Raw genomic sequence first — 23,254 nt, 5'->3', positions numbered from 1 at the left:
CATGGACTTTTAATTCCAAACGTAGGGTTATACTACGGAAATTTCGTTGACATTTGATTTTGACTACAATTCAACAACATACAGCAAAAGTGACAGCAATTTTGGCAAAATACTGTGCCCTACTATCTTTGGTGAAAAGGCATCGGTCTCCTGTAAAGTTTCACGTTTCTCTGCATCTTTTGTAGTAAGTGCATTCAGATATTAGTGAAAGTTTTCTACTGTGTAAATAATAAGTGCCTCTATAAGTGATATTTTTTACTGCAAAACGAAAATTACAGAAGTTATGCTTTTCAATTGACCATTTAGAAAATCTAGTTTTTCGTGAAATGAATGCCGCAACATGATGATTGTACGTAATTTGTTGCTATAAGTACATTCTCTCTGTTCCTTGCCGTCATAACCTCAAAACTCATTGTGGGCACGAGTATGTCAATAATTCACATTGAATTCTCATTTGTTAACATTGTGAAACAGTAAAAAAAAAAAGAAATCGTTGAATTAAGCGCATCTTATATTTGACTTTTTCCATGTTAGTTTTCATTCATTGTTTTGAGACGCTGTAAGATTTCACAAAATCAAATGGGACACTGACTAGGGCGCTGCCAAGTGGCAAAAAATTTTGATAATCTTACCTATGAGGTGAACGGGTATTAGAGAGTAGTACTTAGCTTCATAACTCAATTCACGTAAAACATACCTTATACTTGATTTAGTATCTATAAGCTTTCGCTTTATAAAACAGCGACAGTTTAAATATTTAAGTCAACGTTTAAATATGTAAAAAATAGGGAAATACACGGGACACGTAAAAATCGGGAGTTGATAATTTCAACATTATTCTTTTCATTTATTGACATAATCAAAGTGGTAATACTACCTATAGAAACATGAAATTCTAACTACATTATATTCTAATTCGTATCAATTACATAAGACTCTGTTCCTGAGTGTGAATATAATATAATATAATAATAATAATAATAATAATAATGATAATATGTACATATATATTTTCACATATAGGTGTGCAGATACATATGTGTGTGTATACGTAGAAACCACAAGACAAAAACAATCTCTTGCATTTTCATGTTTACGTACTCATGTAATGTCTTTTGTACATTGCGTCTTTGGTGGAAACGGCAATGTAGTTTGTTTTATTGATTTATTTTATGTCTCTAGAATTCTAAATACATGCATTATGCATACACGTATAAGTCCGTGTTTTTCATATATCATGTGTAACATATGTTTCCTTCTCATTTATTACTATTATTATTTGTATCCATCAAGACCACATGATGGTTAGGATTCTGTACACTGCACAACACAACGGCGTCGCGTCGCATGGATAACAATAACGCAGCATTTTGGAATAATACAGTCAGTACGATAAATCTTCACGTTCAACATTAAAATAATATGTAATATAATTATTATTAATATTATTATCATTATTGTTATTATTATCAATAATGAAAGTAGATATTATCATTACTGCTGTTACAGTGATGACTGTTCAGTACAACTATTAGTATCTTGTGGTTGCGATTTTTCTGTTATTCTTTTCTTTTTTCGTCTTTCCGTATCCTACAGTTATTTGCATAATCACTAATTAAACGCCGTATAAATGCTTAGACCATCTACATAGAACTATTGAACTATCTACTTACCTATCTATTAAAATGATGAAAACATTCATGGTTTTAGGTATCAACGGTTCCAGTAGGTATACGATATTGCATCAACACGTAAGTACCAGTCATTGAACAATTGATTTTTTCTTCACTTTTTTCCCTCTAACTGAACAAATTTAAATCGATTTCTATTTGTTTTTATTAGTTTAACTTACTTAAGTTGATACATATTTATGCCATACATATGGGGGCGTGCCATGTGAGCTCAACAAGATCCTAACCCTTGCATTTTTGTTTTTCCTGAAAAAAATTGAGGCTATGGTAGAACCTTAAAGCCGTCTAAATTGTTATTAATTTTTGTTTTTCTGAAAAATCCCTCGCGAGCAACAATTGTCGAATGTCATGAAATACGCCTAAAGTGTAAAACCTGAAAAAATGCTCCAAAATCCTGGGCTTTATTCCAAACATTCTGCCACAAGACCGATGATGGCTAATAAACTCGTTCTACGTGTCTAGACACCTACAAAAATTTTTAATCGTTCAAGGCACGAAAACATGTTGTTTCTGTATATACTAATTATAAAAATTAAATCTTAAATGTTTTCCGACCAGCAATAATTCTTTCAAACTCCCTTTAAGAGTAAAGTTACTATTTCTTGGATTTAGAATCGAAAAGTTTATCAAACTTTCAAGGTGTCTTAGAGAATCTAAAAAATGATAATTATACGTAATTCGACCAAAGCGTGGACACAATAATAGATTGCGTATCGAGGAGGCAAAGTAGTTTACTTATGTAAAGTAAGTAAGTTTATAACATGAGTCGTAGGGGAGCAGGCATACGAGTCGAAGCCAGGTATGCTTGTGCGAGCCGAAGACGAATATTGCAAATACGCGAGGCAAACGCACGAAAACGCAAAAGCATGAAATTAACTCTTAGGATTTAAAAGTGGTCTGTTCAGAAATTTCCCACGCTTTTGTTGAATAAAAAATCTTGGTCTTTAAACACTTAGAAGTAGATCGTTTACCATCCTGGGTCTTGTGCCGAAATGATCGAAATAAAAAGTAGCATTTTTGCTACTCACGACAGATTTTTCATGAAAATGTAAGACAGTTGTTTTAACCTTTAGCTGGCACCCTTATCTGGCATAACAATGCTGACACCTTGGGGTCGATTAAAATAAAAAATTGCTGTTGCGACCTTTTTATCTTCTAAAAGACACTTAAGTGAATGGTCTAAAAAAAATCAAGTCAAAATATTAAATTGCTTCGTTACAGCAAGCGATTTTTGGCTGGGGTCTTCAACGACCCCAATGTGCCAGCAATGTTATACCAGATAAAGGTCAAGTGTTTCTGATCTCCCATTATACCCACGAAAAAATTCGGAAAAAACAAAAATATGAGAGTTAGGTCCTAGTCGATCATTAAAAATCAGTGTAATGTGGCAGAGAAAAGACAATTCCGAAAGCGCAAGGAGATACATTTTTCTCTACACAGTATCGCTATTTTCAAAAAAAAAACTTCATATTGCCATGTGTTCCGTTTACACAAAGTCGATGAAAGTGATGATAAACTTGTTTTCTTCTCTGTCATTCTCTTTTCTAAATTCAGCTTGCATGGTGTCATGTCAATGACCATTTTTATTATTACGGCTTTTCTATATATATTTTTCATGACGCGTGGCTTAATTTTAAACACGTGCTGTGCTGACTGGCAAATCGACTATGCAGACACACATTATTATATAATATATGAAAATTGAGCTGAACGTGATAAAAGATATATATTAGGGGAGCTCTAATACTGCAAATTATTATTGACGTTACTCGATGCCGATTTAATTTTGAAGAAAAAAAGAAAAAAACGGAGTTCATTTTCATTGTCATAGATCTTGTGTAGGCGGCACAAATGAAAAATTGAGGTAATTCTGAAAATAGCGATACTCTCGATAAGAAAAATGTATCTAGTTGTGTTTTTAGAGTTGCCATTTCGTTGACACATTGAAACGGCTTTTAATGATCATCAAAGTGTAAACGAAACCGCAAGATAATGAGAATAAGCGAGCTACTTCTTTTTCTATTAAGTATTGCCCTTCTTCGTACGGTTAAGATTCTGACGTTAATGTCGGTCTGACCTTATTCCACTTTTTTGCCTTTTTCCTTCATTTAATTCATTAAAATTCGTTCGTGTCATCGAAATCGTACCCTTACGCAATCCGACGCACACAGCAGCATAGATTTCACTAAATATCGTTTGCAAACATCATTCTCGTTTCACTATAAAGATACAGATAAGTGTAGTGTAATGTTATCAAGTTACCATGTCTCTATGGCTTGTCAAAAAATAGGATACTACCATTATGTACATAATGATAATGATGCTAATAGAACTTTGTCTATATGAATACGTAACAATAATGATAAAAACTGTACTGCATGCAGTGTGATTTAAAGTACATATGTGTATACAGATATATATGTATGCGTAATTTAATTGGTGGAGAAATGTATTGTACAACGTGACAAAAGAAATATGAATTAGCTACGAATTAAATTAGCGAAAAATCTTTCCTTTTGTTTTTTTTTCTCTTTTCTTTGCTAGTTACACTTGATTCAGTTATAAAATTAGATTAGGTATTGAAATAATTTTAGGAATGTATGCATATTTGCTAATATCTTCCTTAAAAGTTCTTAACGTATAACTATAACGCTTACGCTATGCTATCGTATCTTATCATGTCGTTCAAAGCATTAAAATTTAATCCTAATAGTCAAGTAGTAGTGTAGTAATAGTAATTTGATGAAAAAAAAAAATAATTAAACTGACAATTCTACGTCTACGTTATGTGTCGATATTCACAACATACACGTGTGTAATTTGATACATGTATAAGTATAATTACTACAGCAATAACATATAGTAAATCGGTGTTAGAAAAATACGAATGTGATTATTCGCGTTATTATATCATTAAAATAGTGCGTTAAGAATTACTCCAAAACTTATCCAAAGTACACGTAATCAAGAGTTCTAGTTATTAAATTTCCGCCAGAATAATGGGAGTTTTATTTTCATTCTTATACCTTACTTCCCTTTTCTAGCCCCTTGGCGTTTCTGTTCTGCTTTCAAATTTCGCGCTCACGTTGATACATCGATGTGAACAGTAACATCACAATGATAGAAATGAAACCTACCATTCTGAGGATTAGCCTATAATTGGTAAATATATTTATGTAGTAGATATAATATTATAAAAAGTGGTAAAAAATACAATCTTTTTTTTGAAAAAATTCTTTTTCTTAGTTTCATTCGTTTTTTTGTTTTTTTTCTTTTTTTTTCAACCACAAACGATCTACATGCTAGCCATTCGCCTTGTTTCTTAACTTTTCTCAATGTGCCGTTGCGCAGTTTCCGTTGGTTGATTTCTTTACTAAATTCCTATGGAATTTTAAATTGAGAAAAAAATCGTGCGGTTTAAGTATTATAATCGTAACTGACGACTCGCTCCTTTCTCCGATTAATTTTCCATTATACACAATCACGGTGTCGAAAATAATGCAAATATCTACTTATGCACGATAAAAAGACGTACTAGAAATTTATTTCGTTCATAGTTGAAAAGACCCGATTGATCAGCGATAAACTAAATTCGTTCATCAATACTGGACCACTGATAGTCATAATAATTACGATAGGACCGCTTGAAGAAAAAAAATCAATAAGTGTGTCTGAAAATCTCGGAAATTGTAGATATTTGTAGGTTTATCTACATGTCTACGAATGCGATAACTACTACGCGTATAACGAGGCATTTGTTATTTTTTCTTCTCTTTTCACTCGGTTTTCTTTGACTCGTTTTATTTTGTTTTTTCTTTTTTTCTTTTTTTTTTTCAATGTAATCCATCTGTATCTAATCGCAGGATGGGAGTCTAAGGTACGGTGAGAGTGAGATGTGCCGCGATTGAAATACTTGAGAAAATACCAATGATATCACAATGAAAATAACATCAAAAGACTCAGTAGATTTATGCGCCAAGTATCAAGTATAACATTTTAAATCTACACGTCTATGGTGTGTAACGATGGAATTAAAGCCATCCGATGTTTCCACACATGAATATGATTTCATTTTTAAAAAAGACAAAAAATAAAAAAGGTATAACAAGTGTATATACCTATAATAATACACACGATCGAAAAATGTTACAAATTATATACATAATATTATAATATTATAAACATGATTACAAATAATAATTCAGTCACAATAAATGACCTGCGCGATTAAACAATAATAGGTATACGTTTACAGGACTTAGGTGTCTACACCGTAAGTGAAAATCAGAGAAATGCCAGTGTTTCAATGTCCGATCGAAGCCCTCGCTACTGGTGTGTGTCTTCTCGTTATCTTCTCGAGATGTCTAGTTTCATTCCCACTGAATTTGTTTGTTTTTCGTTCTGGTAATTTTCGTTCAGTCAATTATTAAATGGTTTTCTCTGTACTTTAAGATACGGTGTTATGTATACGCACATATAAAACCGCCACTGCAATTCTCAGCTGCGCTATGATTTGTCAATATTATTAAGAAGGGATTCACAGGTTCGCTTTCGCTTCGTTAGGTATCGCGGTGATGGCTCTAAATATCGGGGTATGGGAAAAACAGGAACAGATCACATTATGCTGTTCAAATAGGCTATGACCATAAGTATGATAGTATATGGTAGATCGAAAAAAGAAAACAAAAACTTGACTCACATCACACTAGCCCCAGAAATAAGCGAGGGAGCTTACGGAAAGGAAAAAAGAAACAGCAAGGACGCTTCGATAAAAGTAAATCACGAAAAAGTCAGGACTTAGAATATAATGTTAAAATTAATCATCCTATGTGTATAACACGTAATAAAAGATGAAAGCCTTGGTCAACACACGAACACACACAAACACACAAAATTCTATTATACTGCGAATTCTCACTTTCGCTTCGTGTTATCTTACCATCGCTATTACAATACACACGTGTGTGAATATACATATTACGAGTTGAGAAAGAGAACGGCCCAGTGAAAAAAAATTCCAAAAATTCATTGACATCTTAAACCTGTACAATTACTATTTGAGACATTGGTAATAATAATAATAGTAATAATGATAACAACAATACTAGCGTAAGGCTGACTTGTTTCTTTTCCTCCCGATCGTATGGGATCGAAATCATAAAGTACTAAACGACAGCAACGTGTAACAAGTCCAGTAAACGTCCCACTAAACACCTTGAAGCAAGGATATGATACAACGCGACACTTACGTCATACCAACGGCCAGATGCATCGTCTTGGTGGCAATGAAGATCTCTGTCTGCTGTTGCGAGATGGGCCGATGTTTGATTTTATTTCATCCATTTATCTTTATTTCCATTGATTTTTCTGTTCATTACTATCCTTATTTTTTTATTAATTTTTTTTTTCTACTAGAAAGCGAACTTGGCGGTCGGCAATCATCCAAGACTGGCCCACTGCACGAAGTCTAGTACTTCACGGACAGGGACATCTCGTGCCAATGCTTTCACCCGAAGATTTCTATCTTCCGTAAGTAATACTACCTCGCGTCGTAGCCTACGAGGTTGGCCTTCTGCTGAAAAAGTTTTTTTTTTTTTTTTTTTATTTAAAAAAAATTAGAAGAACAAAGAACTGGATAAAAACTGTACAACTTCCTAGATACAGAATGCACATGTGCTTTTTAAAATCACACGTGAGTGGAAGAAAAAAAAAAATAGTAATTAAAAAATACGTAATTTAAGAATTGAAATTTCTGTGTCGCCACGATCGCTAAGCGGAGTGCCTTTTGTAAATTCTTCGTGAAATAGTATATTGTGTAACAAGGAGGCAAACTCGGTATTTTTTGGCCCAGCGTAAGTTTGCAATACCAGTTGTAGGTGTGTGTGCATACGAACCGAAGGCGAGTATTACAAAAACGCGAGGCAAAAGACCATTACCTCCTTGTTGCACACGATTCTTTATATAAGAAGAGTGCCTGTGTTACGCGTTTTTTCACGAAGCACGAAATTGAGGTTAGGGTCGTGTAATGTCAGATTGATTCGTGACTGCGCATGCGCGCAGTACAGAAAATACCACTTTCAACTCCGAGGACTTACAGGCGCATGCGCATTCGCAGACTCACTCGACCCTCGTAGAAACGCATACTTTCTGTAATGAAAACATACATGGAAAAACGCGCAAGGCATCCTCGCGTTATACAAATGTATTCTACAATTTGGGAACGTGTTTCGTTACTTGAATATAAGTTTCCCTATCTGAAAAGTGACCATAGAAACATGGAATCTGAAATTTATTGTTTTTTCCAAGTATTCCAGAACCAAATTTGAATGTTTTTCATGATTATTTTACAATAACAATATGAATATATAGGGATTTTCTTGCGGTTTCCGCTAGCGTCAAATGATAAGCGTTCACAAATTTGTTGCCACTTCAATACATACCGATGGACTTGGAATTTTCATGTTACTTTTAAAAATTTTACAAAATCACAGAAAATTGGATGCAGAATTTCAAAAATTTGAGTACCATGCAAACGGGGTATCATTGGGTTTTTCGGGACCCTCTGAAACACGATAAAAAATTGTAGGGGATTTCAGGAGTCGTTGCAAAGAGATCGTAACACCCTGTCAGATGTGGTGTTTGTAGTTCTTAAAATCTTTGAGACTTTGCCTATAAATTTTTCAATACTATTTTCAGATTTTTCGAAGCATCCCGAAAGTTCTAAAACAATAAATTAAATCGTAATAGTAGTGAATAAAACATAACTTTTTTAAACCGGCTCAAAAATTAACGAAGAATGACAGCAAAAAAGAAAAAATGACAAGCTCGTTGTATGTACTTTAAGGTACTACTATACCGTTGACATTAACACAATAAAACCGCAGCGAATTCGCCATATTGTACTGAAATACTTCGATGTTACAACATTCCAAAGATTTATATTTGTCATTTAGATGTTATTTGAAAATGAACAAAAGTCAGGAATATTCAACTTACGTAATAATACTGGTACACACATGGCTAACTCATTGTCATATCATATTGTACTTTTATGCAAAGTTTTCCTCGTTATGGATGAAATTTCCTGACAATCCCAGAGTTCTCGGAATTCTAGGTCTTATGACCGCCATATTTTATTCTCATACCGTGTTCTAACTACCGTTACGAATTTAGTGGTTTTCAAGTAAAGAATAAAAGACCATGGTGAAATTTGATCCACGACAAGAGTCATTTAAAAAACCCGACCAGTCTCCTTTCCCTGATGATTTTTCAATTCATTTTCTGTGTCAAAGCTCCTGATGTAGGAATTAATGATAAATAATTTCAAATTTTTTTCGAGAATTGCTTTGTGAGATATGATTTTTTCAAAATCTTAACTTGGGGAATACGTTTATTTTTCAGGTTTTTTAGTTCGTTACCCAGAAGTCACATGGAAAAATCGAAAATGTCTTGTACAAAACCGGTCAAGTTGTGAACCTCATTCAATTTTTTTTTTCAATCTTTTTCTGACACCGAGAGTACACAATTTTTCCGTACTGCAAAAAAACTGTGTAGTTACACAATCTCCATTCCGATTTTGCGTAAATTTTGACACAAAATTCTGCACAAATTTATTCCTTTTCCGAAACCTTAGTGTAGATGGACGGACATTGAGTTTGGGAACAATGACCATTTATATTTTGTATTACCGTGATGAAATTTTCAGGAATTCTCAGGAAAAATCCTTTATAAGAATACAAGGATTACCTGGTTTTATGAAAGTTCATCTGAGATCGGAAAATTAGTACTTCCGGTGTCGAAGAGAAAAAAAGTTCTGAAGACGGTTTACGACTCGATAGGTTTTGTAAAAAATATTTTTCCATGCGCCGCCTTAATTTCAGATTTGAATTGCTTAAAAAACAATTAGTTTTTGAAAGTGAGGAAGAATCTGAAGAAATTTGTCAGTATAGCCTAAATTTCAAGCGTTCGCACAAAGAAACAATTCAAAAATCGAAATGGATGAGGGTTAGAGACTCGTTGAAGTTTTTCGAAATGCCCGACTGACTATAGATCATGATTTCATATCTTCGTAAATTTCTTCAACACTCCGCTTTAGCGGGTTTCGAAAAACCGAATTGACTCGACCAACTCCTATGAATTAGAAAAATCCGGCACAAAATTCACTATCCACTAATAATTTTTAATTTTCAAACTATCTCCCTTCTGAGTTTGGAAACTGATAAACATAACTCTCGCGATCTGCGATGCGATTGAGCCTGATATGAGAAATTGGAGGTGCTTTAACCACCTATTTTTTACAACTTACCAACGCTGGTATACTCCTTGCTGCTAGTTCGACATAAGCTTAAACAGGTTGCCAGAATTCTGTCGTCGTTCCTTGTTAAACCACCCTGAAACAAATAAAGCAATGCCTAACTTTTAGGTACCATGAACGGTGACTTTTGACGTGAGAGAGTGAGCATGAAATGTAAAACTGGCGACGCATAAGCAATGTCGCTCAGATAATATCACACGAAACGGTGAGTTAGAATCGAATAATTTCACGTCGGAGATTCTAATTTCCAATAATTTCAACGTCGTTTAGCCTGTCAATTAAACTATAATTGATATTAAATATAGACCAAGTTCAGTCTGATGCTACCGGACTAGACTTCAAATGTCGTTATAGACTCCAATGCTCAAATCAAATGTCGTTGGATAAATTTTTCAAACCAAGTCTACGTTAAATAATTAGTTGTAGTTTTGGCAATCACTCTTATATTAATTTTTGGTATAATAATGCCCTCGATCCTAATATCCTTTTCAGCTTCAACAGAGTATTTTACAAGAAAAAACTTACTGTTGCATTTACTGATTTGGGGACTGGCGCGCTTTTGTCGTTTACGTTACTGTCATTTTTGTAACTACAATTTTTCGCCGTGGTGAATTGGACTGTCGATCTAGTTACTCAAAGCATTTTTACAGAAACTTTGATAGGAAACTTTAGTAACATCAACAAAAAACTGCACTACTCTCTCATTTCGCCGGAATAGTGAACACGGCAGTAATTTTTCCACTTTTACCAAATGGAAAAAGTTTTCAGAATATGTTGACTATATTCTAAACAACAGACAAATAACTTTGTGACCTGCCATGGCAATATTCTATCGAATATTAAAAATAATCACAAATTATAATTAAATGTCTTGAATTCTTGTAATATGGATCAATGGAAATTACTTGAATTGCCAACCAAGTTTTTGAAAAATTGCGGCAAATATTTCAGATGAGATTTATACATGACGATATCAGTTGAAAGCGTTCAATCTTTATCGTACTGAATTCATAAAAATGACCTACGATTCAGTTTAAATTAATCTAATCTGTCAAAAATGGTGCGACAGTTAAATTAAAGTTAGAATATTTACCCATCGTTTCTCAATAAGTACACAGATACAAATACTTTCATTATCTTGTCGTAAATATTGAGTTTTTCTTCAGAATATAATTCGTTGCAAATAAATTTCGTTCGAATACATTCTGTTTTGTACAATGAAGTGAAGCTAACTATTGAAATGAAACCCGATTACGCAACGCAAAATCAGAATTGATAAAACCACTAATCAATTTGCTGAAAAATAGTAATTTATACATTACTGTCATTGCCAAAAAATGTTGATGTTCCGCTTCTGATCATTCTTCGTAAATATCACCAATTGCTCTCATTCTAAATGACATAAATTGAACTCCCTGAGAAAGCGTTGATTCCAAAAATATCCCGACGTAACTGACTCTTCATTTTCCTCATTTATCAAATTCGATTTATAATTAAGCGTCCATTAATTGTAAGAAATGTATTTGATAAGAGGTTCTGAGAATGATCGATTAAATTTAAGAAAATAGTCGGTCTTAGCCAAAAAGCTCATCGCTCGTTTGCATAAGGCATGATCGCACAGTGCGTATTTACCTGATTTTTTTCCGATCACGAATTAATTTATATGAATAAGCCTTTATTATTATTGACACAATGGACTCATCGGCATTGCTCCCAGCATTTCAGAAAGAGACTTTGTATAAGTGGCATCGAGAAAAAAAACGAAGAAGAGATGAGACAGGTAAAACACACCGTTGAATTGTATGCCAAAGGTCATTGCATAATGTAACCAAGAACTTTCCGCTGAGATATGTTTCATCCATTCATTCGTTTCAAAACATTAACAAATGTAATATTGTAAATAAATGTAAAACAAGCGGATTTGGGTTGACTGTGAGCCAGCATTTGAACTTCCAGTTATTTGTGCTCGAAACTAGTATATTTCGATACGAGAGGCCAAACGAGCGTTTTGCGCACTGCGAGTCTGACGGCAGCACGAAGTCGAGGTAGAGTCTCGAATTTTGAATCTGCCATTATGCATTTCGCGAATCCGACTTCAGATTCGTAATCAGCGACCAGAATTGGGCAGCAGAAATTACTTTCGTTATTTCATTACCCGTAAATTACAATTACTGTGAATAACTGTAATATTTAGTAACTAATTACAATTGCGGGAAATAATTATAAATTTTGATTTACCAATCACAGTTAGTATAAACAATTGTAATTTTATGATTATCAACTACAATTACTCGAAATAATTGTAATTTTTTCGTTGTCAATTAAAATTACTTGAAAAAATTGTAATTTTTTTGCTACTAATTACAATTACTTGAAACAATTGTAATTTTTCTGTTATCCATTACAATTAATGGAATTGATTGTTTTTTTTTCAAATTTTAATTGTTTTTCATAATTTATTTAAACAAATTACCTTTGGAAACGTAATGTCGAATTCTCAACATAATTTCGAATTCCGAAAACATCGGGAACTTCATGGAGCTTACATATTCACATTGACTGGTCAAGCAAATTATTTAAACAAATTAATTTTTCAAAGTAATGTGAAATCCTTGATCAGCTACCCAAAAAACTTTGGTAACCATAGCCCATTCACATATTGACTGTAAAAGACTCGTTCCGATCACACCATTAGAATACTCCAAAAACGGAGTAAATTTATTTGTCTATTTGTTATTATTTGTTATCATTTCACAGGAATAACGTTAGAGAAAAAAATTCAATTGGACCACATCGTGTGGTTTACAATTACTCAAAAGAATTTTAATAATGTCTGATTTAATTACAATCACTGAGGATAATTGAAATGATTTCTGATTAAATTCCAATCACTGAAAGTAATTTTGATAAACTTTGATTAAATTCAAATTACTCAATGTAATTTTAATGAAATCCAATTCAATTACAATTACTGGAAATAATTTCGATGGACTCTGAGTCAAATGCAATTATCAAATGTAATTTCACTGAACTCCGATTCAATTATTATTACTGATAATAAGTTTAATGAAATTCAATGTCATTAAAAATTATCCTTAGTGATTTGTAATTGTTAATTTTATATTACAATTTTGCCCAACACTGTCAGCGACCCAAAGAACATGAATTTTTCAATTTTCATCAAACTACGAATGTTTTAATTTTTTTCGAACATATTTACTACGTGAAATCTTTATTTTACAAATGTGACTTCAGATATGTGATCAGCGACCCCAAACACCTTCGGATGCCAATTTTCATGCAAATCCGTTCATCCGTTGCGAAGATAACACCATTTTTTATTTATTTTAGTGAATTTGATTTTTAAAAATTATTCAAAAACTACTAAAGCAATCACAGCCAAAATATGATCAGGTCTAAGTCTGAAAGAGGCGCGTCGATTAAGACCAAGTTCATCAAAATCTAACTACTCGTTCTCGAGATATCGTCGGACAAAAAATTGATCACGCACGTACATACATACATACATACATACATACATACATACATACATACATACATACATACATACATACATACATACATACGTACGTACACACACATAGACGTCCATTTGAAAATGGTTGGAAGTGATTCTCCGGACCTCAAAACGTGGAGATCTATTGAGAACTCAACTTTTCATTTTCGGGGTGATTACAATAACTTCCTATTTTCTCTGAAATCAGAGAAACGGGAAGTTAAAAAAAGACACGCACACCCACACATGCAAAAATGGTAAGAGGTGATTCTGTATCTTTTATCCTCGAGATCTCGTGAAAACTCTCCTTTTTATTTTTGGGGTGACTATAATAACACCGAAGAAAAGGAATGACTATTGTCGACGTGGAAAGCTCAGGAGTATGGCTTGTTACAGTTCTGCAATAAACATAACATAACCCATGAACGTTGAATTTAATATTTTTGGGTTAGATCGACGGACGGATTCACCATTTTCAACGCAACCAACCAGTCCATGAAACTGATCGTCTCAGAATCAGTGACTCCAAATTTACCGACGAAATCGTCTCTGAAGGTCTCGTGTGTAACATCCAAAGCGATGTCGACCATGGGCGCCTGCTGGGTCCAGTATGCGCACTAGCTAGAGATATCGGTATGTATCTATTATATATACCCACTGTCATGCACCACCATGAGAGGTACGAGCCAAGAACTGATTTTGCTACTCACAAGAAAAGCATCCCTGACTGATCCCTCTGATTTAATTTCTTTTGTAACATTTTATAGTAAACTAAAGATTAAGCGACACGTATTTATTTTTAACTGCCATTAAACACTTTAAGGTTGTAAAAACGACCCCTAAAGATGGGCACTCATCTGAGTTTTATCGGATAAGATTTAGAGGTTCCGCTTTCGAGTTTTTGTTTTGACTTTGAAATAATAGGTAAAAAAATGCCTCACTTAACTCACCGATGATTTCGCGTGAAAATATAAACGAAACTGAAAAGTATTGAGATACATTTTTTGTAGGAAACAATATTTGGTACCAAAAAGGTGTCTAAATATTTTTGTCAATTCTGCATATTTTAAGAACTGTCGTTACTTAAAACTGAAAAAATTGAAAATTCACAAATAACAGTATCGGATTCAGAGAAGATCAATTTTTTTTAAAATGATAAAAACGATTAAGACGAGTCGTATTAAATTCAGAGAAAATGAAAGTTTTCTAAAATGTTAAAAACGATAAAAAATAATCGTATTTAATTCAGAGAAAATAAAAGTTTGTATCATTCCAACCACTTTTATTTTCTCTGAATTTAATACGATTATTTTCGATTTTTCGATTTTTTTTAGTTTTAAGTCACAATTATTCTCAAAATATGCAAACTTGAGTAAAATATCTGACGTCCTTTTTTATACTAAATATTGTTGCCTACAAAAAAGGTCTCTTGATATTTTTCATTTTCGTCTATATTTTCAAGCCAAATCGACGGTCAGTTAAGTTAAGCATTTTTCTACGCGTTATTTCAATGTAAAAATGAAAACTCGAACGGGGGATGTCTAAATCTTAACCGATCGAATTCATGGCGGATGGCGATTTTGAGAATTTTTGAGAAGCAGCGAAGGCGCGATGGATAGCGCGTAAAATTGGGGGTGATAACTTACGGCCAATTACGCAGTGCGTAAAATTGAGTTTTTCGAAAGTGCGCATACGCGAAAAAAACCCTAGCGTGTAAAACGGAGAACTTCGATTGTGTGCATGTTTCAACGGTTGTTTCTTCGCACTGTTCGGAAATAAAACATGTGGAAAATACACTTTTTCAATATTTTTCCCTCGCCAACAAACGCATATATTTAGTGAAACGTTGATACAAAAATCTTTTTACTGTGTCCTAAAACTGTACAAGCTTTTATTTTGATGATTTTAAGGATCTACATGTCATATTGTGCAACTTCTCTTTAGAAATGGAGAATAAACGTAAACATGTAGATATGTAGATAGAAGAGGCAAATCCTGGATTGGAGACTGAAGATACGATGGACCAATCTTTTGTTTGCAAAAAAAAAGTTCCCTCCGATTTTTTCACTGACGTGGGATCATGTCACGTAATCGATATGCGGGAATTCCAAGCAAGGTTAGTGCGGCCGAATAAATATACAGTGAATATTACCTGATCGACGTCTTCCTCGACGGTAAAGGTGCTCGACGTTAGGACCGTTCCTCTCGTTGTAAGACAACGCACTGCTGGATTTTTGCTGCGAGCAAAGGCCAGGGCCACCCTTGATCTCTCGGCAACCCTGGCGACGTGCTCAGGGTTCAGGGCAGCTCTCGAAGCCGGCGGGCAATCGCGAGCGTCTCCTCCGCGAGCAAGACCCTCCAGCTCGTTGAGAACTAGAGTAACAAAAAGTTAGAGAGGTTGAATAAGGGGTTTTTCAAGTCTCAACAATTATTTTTCATCAATTAGAGTGTTTAGCATCAATGGTAAAAATATTAACTTTTTCCGAGGCACGTTTCGACTATCTTTAAATCAAACAAACCTCATTTCTCAAAAATTGCTACAGGTGCAGCTAACAAAGCGAAGAAGGCGCGGTACATGGCCCAGGAATAGACGATTCAATGTAACTTAAAAAATAAATTTCGTATCTGCATACAAATCGTACTCAAAACTTTAAACGCGTTTTTCTCGAAACCATGTTCCGAATTCGGTGATGACTGTAACTCGAGAACGGCTTTACCGATCGATTTGAAATTTGTCTCACTTGTTCTATACATAGTTGTCCTCCGGATGAACGAAGGATTTTTTTTGGACAATTTTTTTTTTTTTTTTTATAGCCACAAATGTGAATGAAATTTTGGTCAAAAGAACACTTTTGACTGTCAACGTCCGCCATTTTGTGAAAAATTGAAATTTTTCAAAACCCTTCGCTCATCCGGAGCATTATATCACTAACTAAAGATCCCCCCCTCTTTTGTTGGTTTCAGATGATTCATTGCAGCGCGAGAGTGATCACCGCAACACCCTTTTTTTTTGCAGACGTCTCGCCCATTGCTCCTATCGGCTTATTTTTTAATATTTTTCTTTGAAAAAATTGTAATGTGTACTTTAAATATATATAATTCATATGGAAAAAATGTTGTTATAAATTATTTTGTCGCCCCCCCCCCCCCCCCCCCCCCCGCTCCCCTTAAAACAGTCAATGTTTTCGCAATTTTATTTAATTTTGCCCAATTTCAATAATTTGACATTTCAATGAATATTCATCATTCTTACTTGAAGGGAATAAGCACATTGTGGTGTATATACGTATAATTGCATAAGCGAAAGTCATACTAGAACGTTTTGAGTTCAATAGAAGCAAAATGTCTTCAAAAATGTGAGCTAATTTTAGTACTTGAGTCATTTGCCGAATGTTACATGTCTAATCAAGTTAATAAAAAATGAAGTTTAGTTTAAAAATATAATTTTTTTGTACGTAAATTTTTCCTATCGATGTACGTACCGACTAGAATATTCGAAATTCTAGGAACCGTACCAAAAGTACCTAATGTTTTCTGGGTTTTTATAGTTTGCGCGATATCCCCTGAGATTTCCAAATTTCTCACAAATTCTCTGACGCTACGCACCCTTTCAGACAATTTTCGATGCTTGGTATGTCACTGCTATGGAGTTTATTATTTTCATTACGATTGGTTACGGATTCCAAACTTCGCGAAATTAAAAAAGTTGTGAGCAGATACGTTGAGTCTCGTTAATACAACGTTGCAGTCGAACATTTTTTCCATATTCATCGAGAATATTAGTCAACTGCTAGTTTTTCATGCCGTGGAATAGAGACGGATTCTTCTTGATACACTTGTATCAATTTCCAATCACTGCGGGGACCAATCTGAAGCTTCAGACGTCGCTATCTGAGCGAAACCACCCTACTGATAACGGTGACCACGATTTCATAATAACCGTTAATGTGATTAACGGCTTGAGATTTATAAAAGAATTTCACATGATTATAGAGTAGTCTTCTATGGAACGAATATTCGATGGAACACGCCATTCAAATTAAAAAAATATGAATTTCAAATTCAAAAATTCGAACTCTGTTAAATTTACATAAATTGAAAATCGACTCCACAAAAGACTAGAGAATACCGTCATAAACGTCTTTGGTTTACGCATTTTCGTTAATTCGTTGGGCGAAAATCGTTGGTCACCGTTTTCAATACTGCTTTTTGCGAACCATACCTTTAATTTTTGTGTTACTATTTCAATTTTCAATTTTTTACTTCAAATTAATGCTGGATGTGCGTAATTTGAAACACTATTTCTTCAAATTTTAACTCTCACTACCCCTTAATTTATATGATTTTGAAAACCGAGCACGTTTTCCAATGCTGTTGGGCTGGGAACTCGCCCAATTGTCTGGTGTGGTAAAATCGCAGCGTGAATTTGATGAGAGTTGGATGACGATCGTGGTCAGGGTCTGTGTTGGTCAGATTCCTTCCGGTTGTCTAGGATTCAGACCTCCTTGAAACGGGCATAGCCCCTGACTGTGGCAGTTCAAATAGGCTGTTGGGCGAGATTCAAGAAAAGTAGGTATTTGCTCAAAATCCGTTCCTCTTTGTTTGGGAAGCAGACAGGCGTTCCCTGTCCACTAACATGCCTGAATGCCGTTCGGCATCGAAAGGGAATGAAAATGGCGGTGTTGATGTAAATAACAAATAGGAGAGAGTAAACAGCAGGCTCTAGGGCGTCAAGAGAAACGAGGAAGGGAGATAGACCGCGGGCTCACTGGCAGCGAGTGAGAGTGCGAGAGTTTAAGAGTGAAAGAGGTGAGAGGCGAGGCGACTCCTTGGTGCTGTTCAAACAGTCGTGGGTCTCGATTGTTAGACCCTAACCTAGAACAAGCGTTACCACCTAGGATTGTCTAGCGAGAGCGTTGAGAGAATCCATTGCTCGTTCGTCAAGGCGCAAGTTCATTGCCAGATGTGAAACAAGATGAATAGACCGAACTCTTTCCAACTCCGTTACGCATGTGACAAGCTTGTCTTCTACGCACAAGGTTCCCAATTCATCTAGTCAAGAGTGCGCACTCGATGTTGTATTAACTCAAGCTGTGACACTCTGACTGAAGATACACGTCCATTATGGACTTTACTCTCATCCGTGTTGTTTTGATACATGGCAAGGGAGAGAAAAAAACCTTTTCTCTTTCAGAATGGGCAAATGGCGTTTGCTTGTATCATTAAAACCCATGGTGATCAAATGAGTCGGAGTCCTTGGAAGCCCCTCCACATGTTCCCGTCTGACTGTGGGGAAATTGAATCTTCGAGAGCCCCAGTTGCACGGGCGGCTTAGGAACGATATCCAAGTCCATTACGTCCAAGTACAAACGCGATTCGTCAGTTGTCAGATGCGGGAGTACGTGTATAACCAAGTTCGTGAAACGTGTGTAAACCCTAAGAGGATTTATCAGACCGACTCAAGTTTCGCGGTGATCCGTTATTCACAGACCCCGGGAGGCTACAGGACGGCGAAATTATTTACGACCCGAAATAAGATTCGTTAGACTTTCATCCCATAAACCTTTCATCGATTTCGCCAAATCCACTAACACCTGGCACCCTCATAAAGTTTCACGGCTTTTTAACGGCGCACGTCTATCTTAGCGAATAACTTAACAAATGGTCCAGTATCTCCGAGTTATTATAAATCGGTTAATACACACGTAAACCGTTTGCAGTCTTGTTGTGGAACATTTTTATAGAACAGACCAGAAAATGATTTCTAGCAATAATGAAAGAAATCGTCTGGCTTATTTCTTCTCTTCGAACGTGTTACCACAGAGTAAAGCTTTGATCACTATTCTGAAAAATTCAGATTCGTCACGAATCATGAATGAATTATTGTGAAGCCGTACCTTTGGTGCAAGTTCATACGGTTGAAATATGGTAATTATATGTAAAATTAAGTAAGATCCTGAGTGTTTTCAGTCGATTATTGCCGAACCGTTTCATTTGCCGACAGCGCGTACTTGCAGTCTTGTTACCAATCTTTTTGCACCGAACTGATGCCAACATGACCAGCTATGCATAAAATTTACTCGAAACTGAAGATTGAAATAAGAAAAAAAGGTTCCGTGATGAGCTTGAAATTAATAATGTTAGATGACTGTTATCAATGCTGACTCATACTATACCAACCAGTCTTCGCTTTGCCATTTATTGGGCGTCAAGAATAATTCAGCCACATAATACGCATAAATAATTGTGATATTCCAATTTGCTAATAAGTTCTTCCATGCGTGGTACATTCATTATGTGTCAACTAGACACAATGGACTTTCTCAGGAGCATTGAACTACACTATAATATGTGTAACTGATACCACGAGTTTTTTGTTAATTTTTCGAGTTATCTTGAAAACAATTGTCCAATCAATTTTTAAGGTCTTAAATCTAAAAATTTCTCCTTTGAACTACATATCATAACCCAAACATGGTAGAAAAATAATAAGGATCGATCAGTTTCCTTCAAGACTCTCTGTAACATAATATAGAAGTAGAATTTTCACTAAGAAATTTGTTCAGTTTTCATCAGGGAATATAATTTTGACGATATGATTGCAATGTGGATTGGAGGCACAAAGTTTCATGAGATCAACCGAAGAACAAATCAGTCTACATCATTTGATAAGCGACTGGAATCACTTCACATTTGCATCTGGTATCATCATTGGTAAAGGGCTACCGAGATCCTGTATTTCTTTGAAAGTTGTCTTCATTTCGGTGTGGTTGAAAGAATTTTATGACACCCTGTAGACGCATGTTCCTCCGAACCTCCCATGTGGCAAGGAGAGGGTAACATGTAGAGGACGATAGAGGCACGGAACGAAAAAGTCTGGATCTCGACCTGGACACGTTCGGGCGCCGCTATATTTCACCAGGCAATCCGACCTCATCCTCGTCGGCAAGGCGAGTGCCGCGCACCGCCCACGCCCGAGTCTGAACCAGCCTGAGCGCGCATAAACCGGCATGCATTCATGTATGAACCGTGAGAGCGTAACTGTGAACACTGAACTCTACCCGCGCCCGTTGCCAGACACGCCACGCGGGTAAAAGGGCGATCCTTGATTCTACATAAAAATACACTCTAGATTTTCGGACCGGCGGAATCGACTGATGAATAAAATACGCCGTGAAAGAGAAGAAAAAAGAAACGTACATTTAGATTAGCACATGATTGAGATCTGAGCTCGGGCATGTTCAGCCACGTTGTAATCGTTCTTTTGTACACGTCACTTTTCAGATAGATGAAAAATTCAAGTGTCGTGAACAGTTTCATGGTTTCTAAATTTCGTTACGGTCAACTGATCATCGGCAATTAAAGATAGTATCGTAAAAATTAGAAACAAATGATTATTTCTAAAGAAACTCGCTTGATTCCTGCAAAGTTAGCGAGATGATTTCAATTGTCAAAGTTCTCAAGTAACGAAAAGGTGATGACAATTTTATGTACTTGAGTAGACTTTTTTTCTTCTTGTAATATGTTTAAACGTTCACAGAAGCACTTTGAAATTCAGCTTTATTAGGAATCACTCCATCGACGTCTATGGATACAGATTTTCTTTTCTAAAGCATAGAAGGTCTTAACAGTTTATATCAGATCGATTGATTCGAAATCTCACAACGATCGAGTCATGGATTTCTGGTTGGAAAACGGTACTTCATTCGTTTCTGCACGACTACATCACCACCGGCCGACGATCAAGAACTTGAAGAGAATTTGAAGGTGCCACAACTTAATTTACACCACTGATTTCGATTCGTTACTTGGACAATTGAGTTGCTCATAAGTTAATTGCAGCCTGGTTGTACCTGTATTCTTCTGATCAAAAAGCTCTACTTGTACCGCGTTTTTTAATCTCAAACGGAAGTGTTTATATTAATTTCGAATCTTGTGTTTCCTTAGACGGGCTTATTCCTAAAATTTGATACGCAGCTTGATGGACGCTCACTGGTATTCTTCACCGTTTTCTTGAGCTAAATCGTTGACCTTGATTTCGAGGTGGGCAGCGGCCTCAGTGGTTCGTGTATGGTCACGACGCGCCTTCGGCGGTGCGCCGTTGGACTCGAACACTTCGAACGCCAAAGGCCATGCATCAGTGCGTTGCCCTGACTCGCGCAAGAACCTACCCCGCGGGTTTTCCTGGTCTCTCTATAGCATGCAGCTGCAATGACTGACGGAAGAACATAGCTCGACATAACGTCTTGGAAGACGATGGTGGTCATTATTTTATGCATCCCATTTGGGCTTGGAGTGCTAAAATTTAAATGTTTCATCACTCTGAGTGAAGTGCCATTCGGGTTCGCTCTTTCGTTAGTAATCATCGGTCTATTTACAACAGCACTAGTTGAGAAAAACCGGCGCCTTTGTTTGTCGAGTAGCAAAACAAATTTTTAGAATTGATTTGGTTACATTAAAAAAAAAAGTAATAAGGAATCAGAGAAAAGTTGAACCTGGCACGAGAATTTCCCGAGTTATCGAAAATATTACAATCTAATTTTTTACCCCGGAATAGGATTCTTTGAGGAAGAACGGTTGCCAGGGAATCTCAACTGCATTCGGTATGCATTAATCGGCCAGACTAACGGCTTACCCCTCTCTCCCTCTCTCTCGCCCCAATTCCGATATGAATATCAAATATCAAGTAAATCACACGATGAAATCGATAGAACGAAAAGCAGATGTGAAAGTGAAATAAAGTGTCGGCTAGATTGATTGCAAGTATTGCAAGGTTTGTTATCGCAAGGTTTTAGTAATTTGCGAGGATATCCACATTTATGAATTGCTGCGCTATAAAAAAAAAAAATATATATATATATATGGGGTATTCTGTCAGCTCAACCAATGATTTTGCCTCAATATTTTTGATTCTCTTTAGAATTTTATGCACAATCCTCCAGCCTCAAAAAAACATCCCTGAATTTTTTTAGACTTTTATGTCCAATCGTGAATTTTCTATGATTATTCGAATCCGTTCGAGAAATGCCATTTTTTTTAAATCTCAAAAAATTCTCAAAAATCTTACTTTCCATGCCGATAATTTTGACACACGTCCCATGATGAGACGATTTTTTTTATACTTGTTTTTGCATATTAAAGTTTTCGAAGAATCAAAACACCATGTTTCACCGTTCCAATAATTTTCAAAAAAATATAAAAAATACGGTACAGAATTTTTAGAAGTCTTTTTCTTTTGTAAAAAATTTTGCTAATTTTAAAAAAATTTCGGAACCTTAAAACATGCTGCTTGGTTAGTTCAAAATGTTTAAAGTGCAGAGAGAAAAAAAATTAGAACAACATTGTGCTATCATGAGACGGGTGTCGTAATGATCGGAATGGAAAGTCAGATATTTGAAAAGTTTTTTAGATTTCAAATAATTGCTGTTTTTGGATAGATTGAAATAACCATAAAAAATCCACGATTGGAGATAAAAATCTGAAAAAATTCAGGAGTGCTTTTTTGAGGCTGGAGAATTGTGTAAAATATTGTGAAGAGATTCAGAAATGGCGAGTGAAAATCATTGGTTGAGTTGACATGAAGTTTAATTATATACGTATGTCTAGGTATGTAATTGCAACGTGCCAAAGTGGTGATTAATTATTTTTACGCATCTCCGACGTGTAAAGGTCAATGCGCATCTTAAAGTGATAAAATCAAGGGTCGGACAAGCGTGGGCGGATTCAATTGTA

The 23,254-nt window shown here is 35.4% G+C and overlaps 1 protein-coding gene and 1 long non-coding RNA gene across 5 annotated transcripts in view; both read right to left on the bottom strand.

The window, feature by feature from the left end:
• Positions 1 to 826: 826 nt before the first annotated feature.
• On the bottom strand, positions 827 to 2,723 carry LOC124182220. Its single transcript, XR_006870711.1, has 2 exons — positions 2,065 to 2,723; positions 827 to 2,002 (listed from the first exon to the last, which is right to left on the bottom strand). It is a non-coding gene; the product is annotated as an uncharacterized LOC124182220 (long non-coding RNA).
• Positions 2,724 to 3,139: 416 nt separating this feature from the next.
• Positions 3,140 to 23,254, bottom strand: part of LOC124182217 (telomerase-binding protein EST1A-like) — a 241,416-nt gene continuing 221,301 nt past the window's right edge. For 3 of the 4 annotated variants that reach the window (XM_046569169.1, XM_046569172.1, XM_046569171.1), the window contains 3 exons: positions 15,675 to 15,895; positions 9,997 to 10,081; positions 3,140 to 7,266 (listed from right to left, as the gene is read on the bottom strand). In XM_046569169.1, coding sequence (XP_046425125.1) covers positions 7,130 to 7,266; positions 9,997 to 10,081; positions 15,675 to 15,895 — 443 coding nt within the window. In that variant the 3' untranslated portion in view covers positions 3,140 to 7,129. The remainder of the gene's footprint in view (positions 7,267 to 9,996; positions 10,082 to 15,674; positions 15,896 to 23,254) is intronic. The other variant, XM_046569170.1, reaches the window with a different exon arrangement.

The sequence above is a fragment of the Neodiprion fabricii genome, chromosome 5 (genome assembly GCF_021155785.1).
Source record: "Neodiprion fabricii isolate iyNeoFabr1 chromosome 5, iyNeoFabr1.1, whole genome shotgun sequence".
NCBI classification, from domain to species: Eukaryota; Metazoa; Arthropoda; class Insecta; order Hymenoptera; family Diprionidae; genus Neodiprion; species Neodiprion fabricii.
The sequence above is the reverse complement of the archived record's forward strand: the minus strand, read 5'-3'. Positions and strand labels throughout refer to the sequence as shown.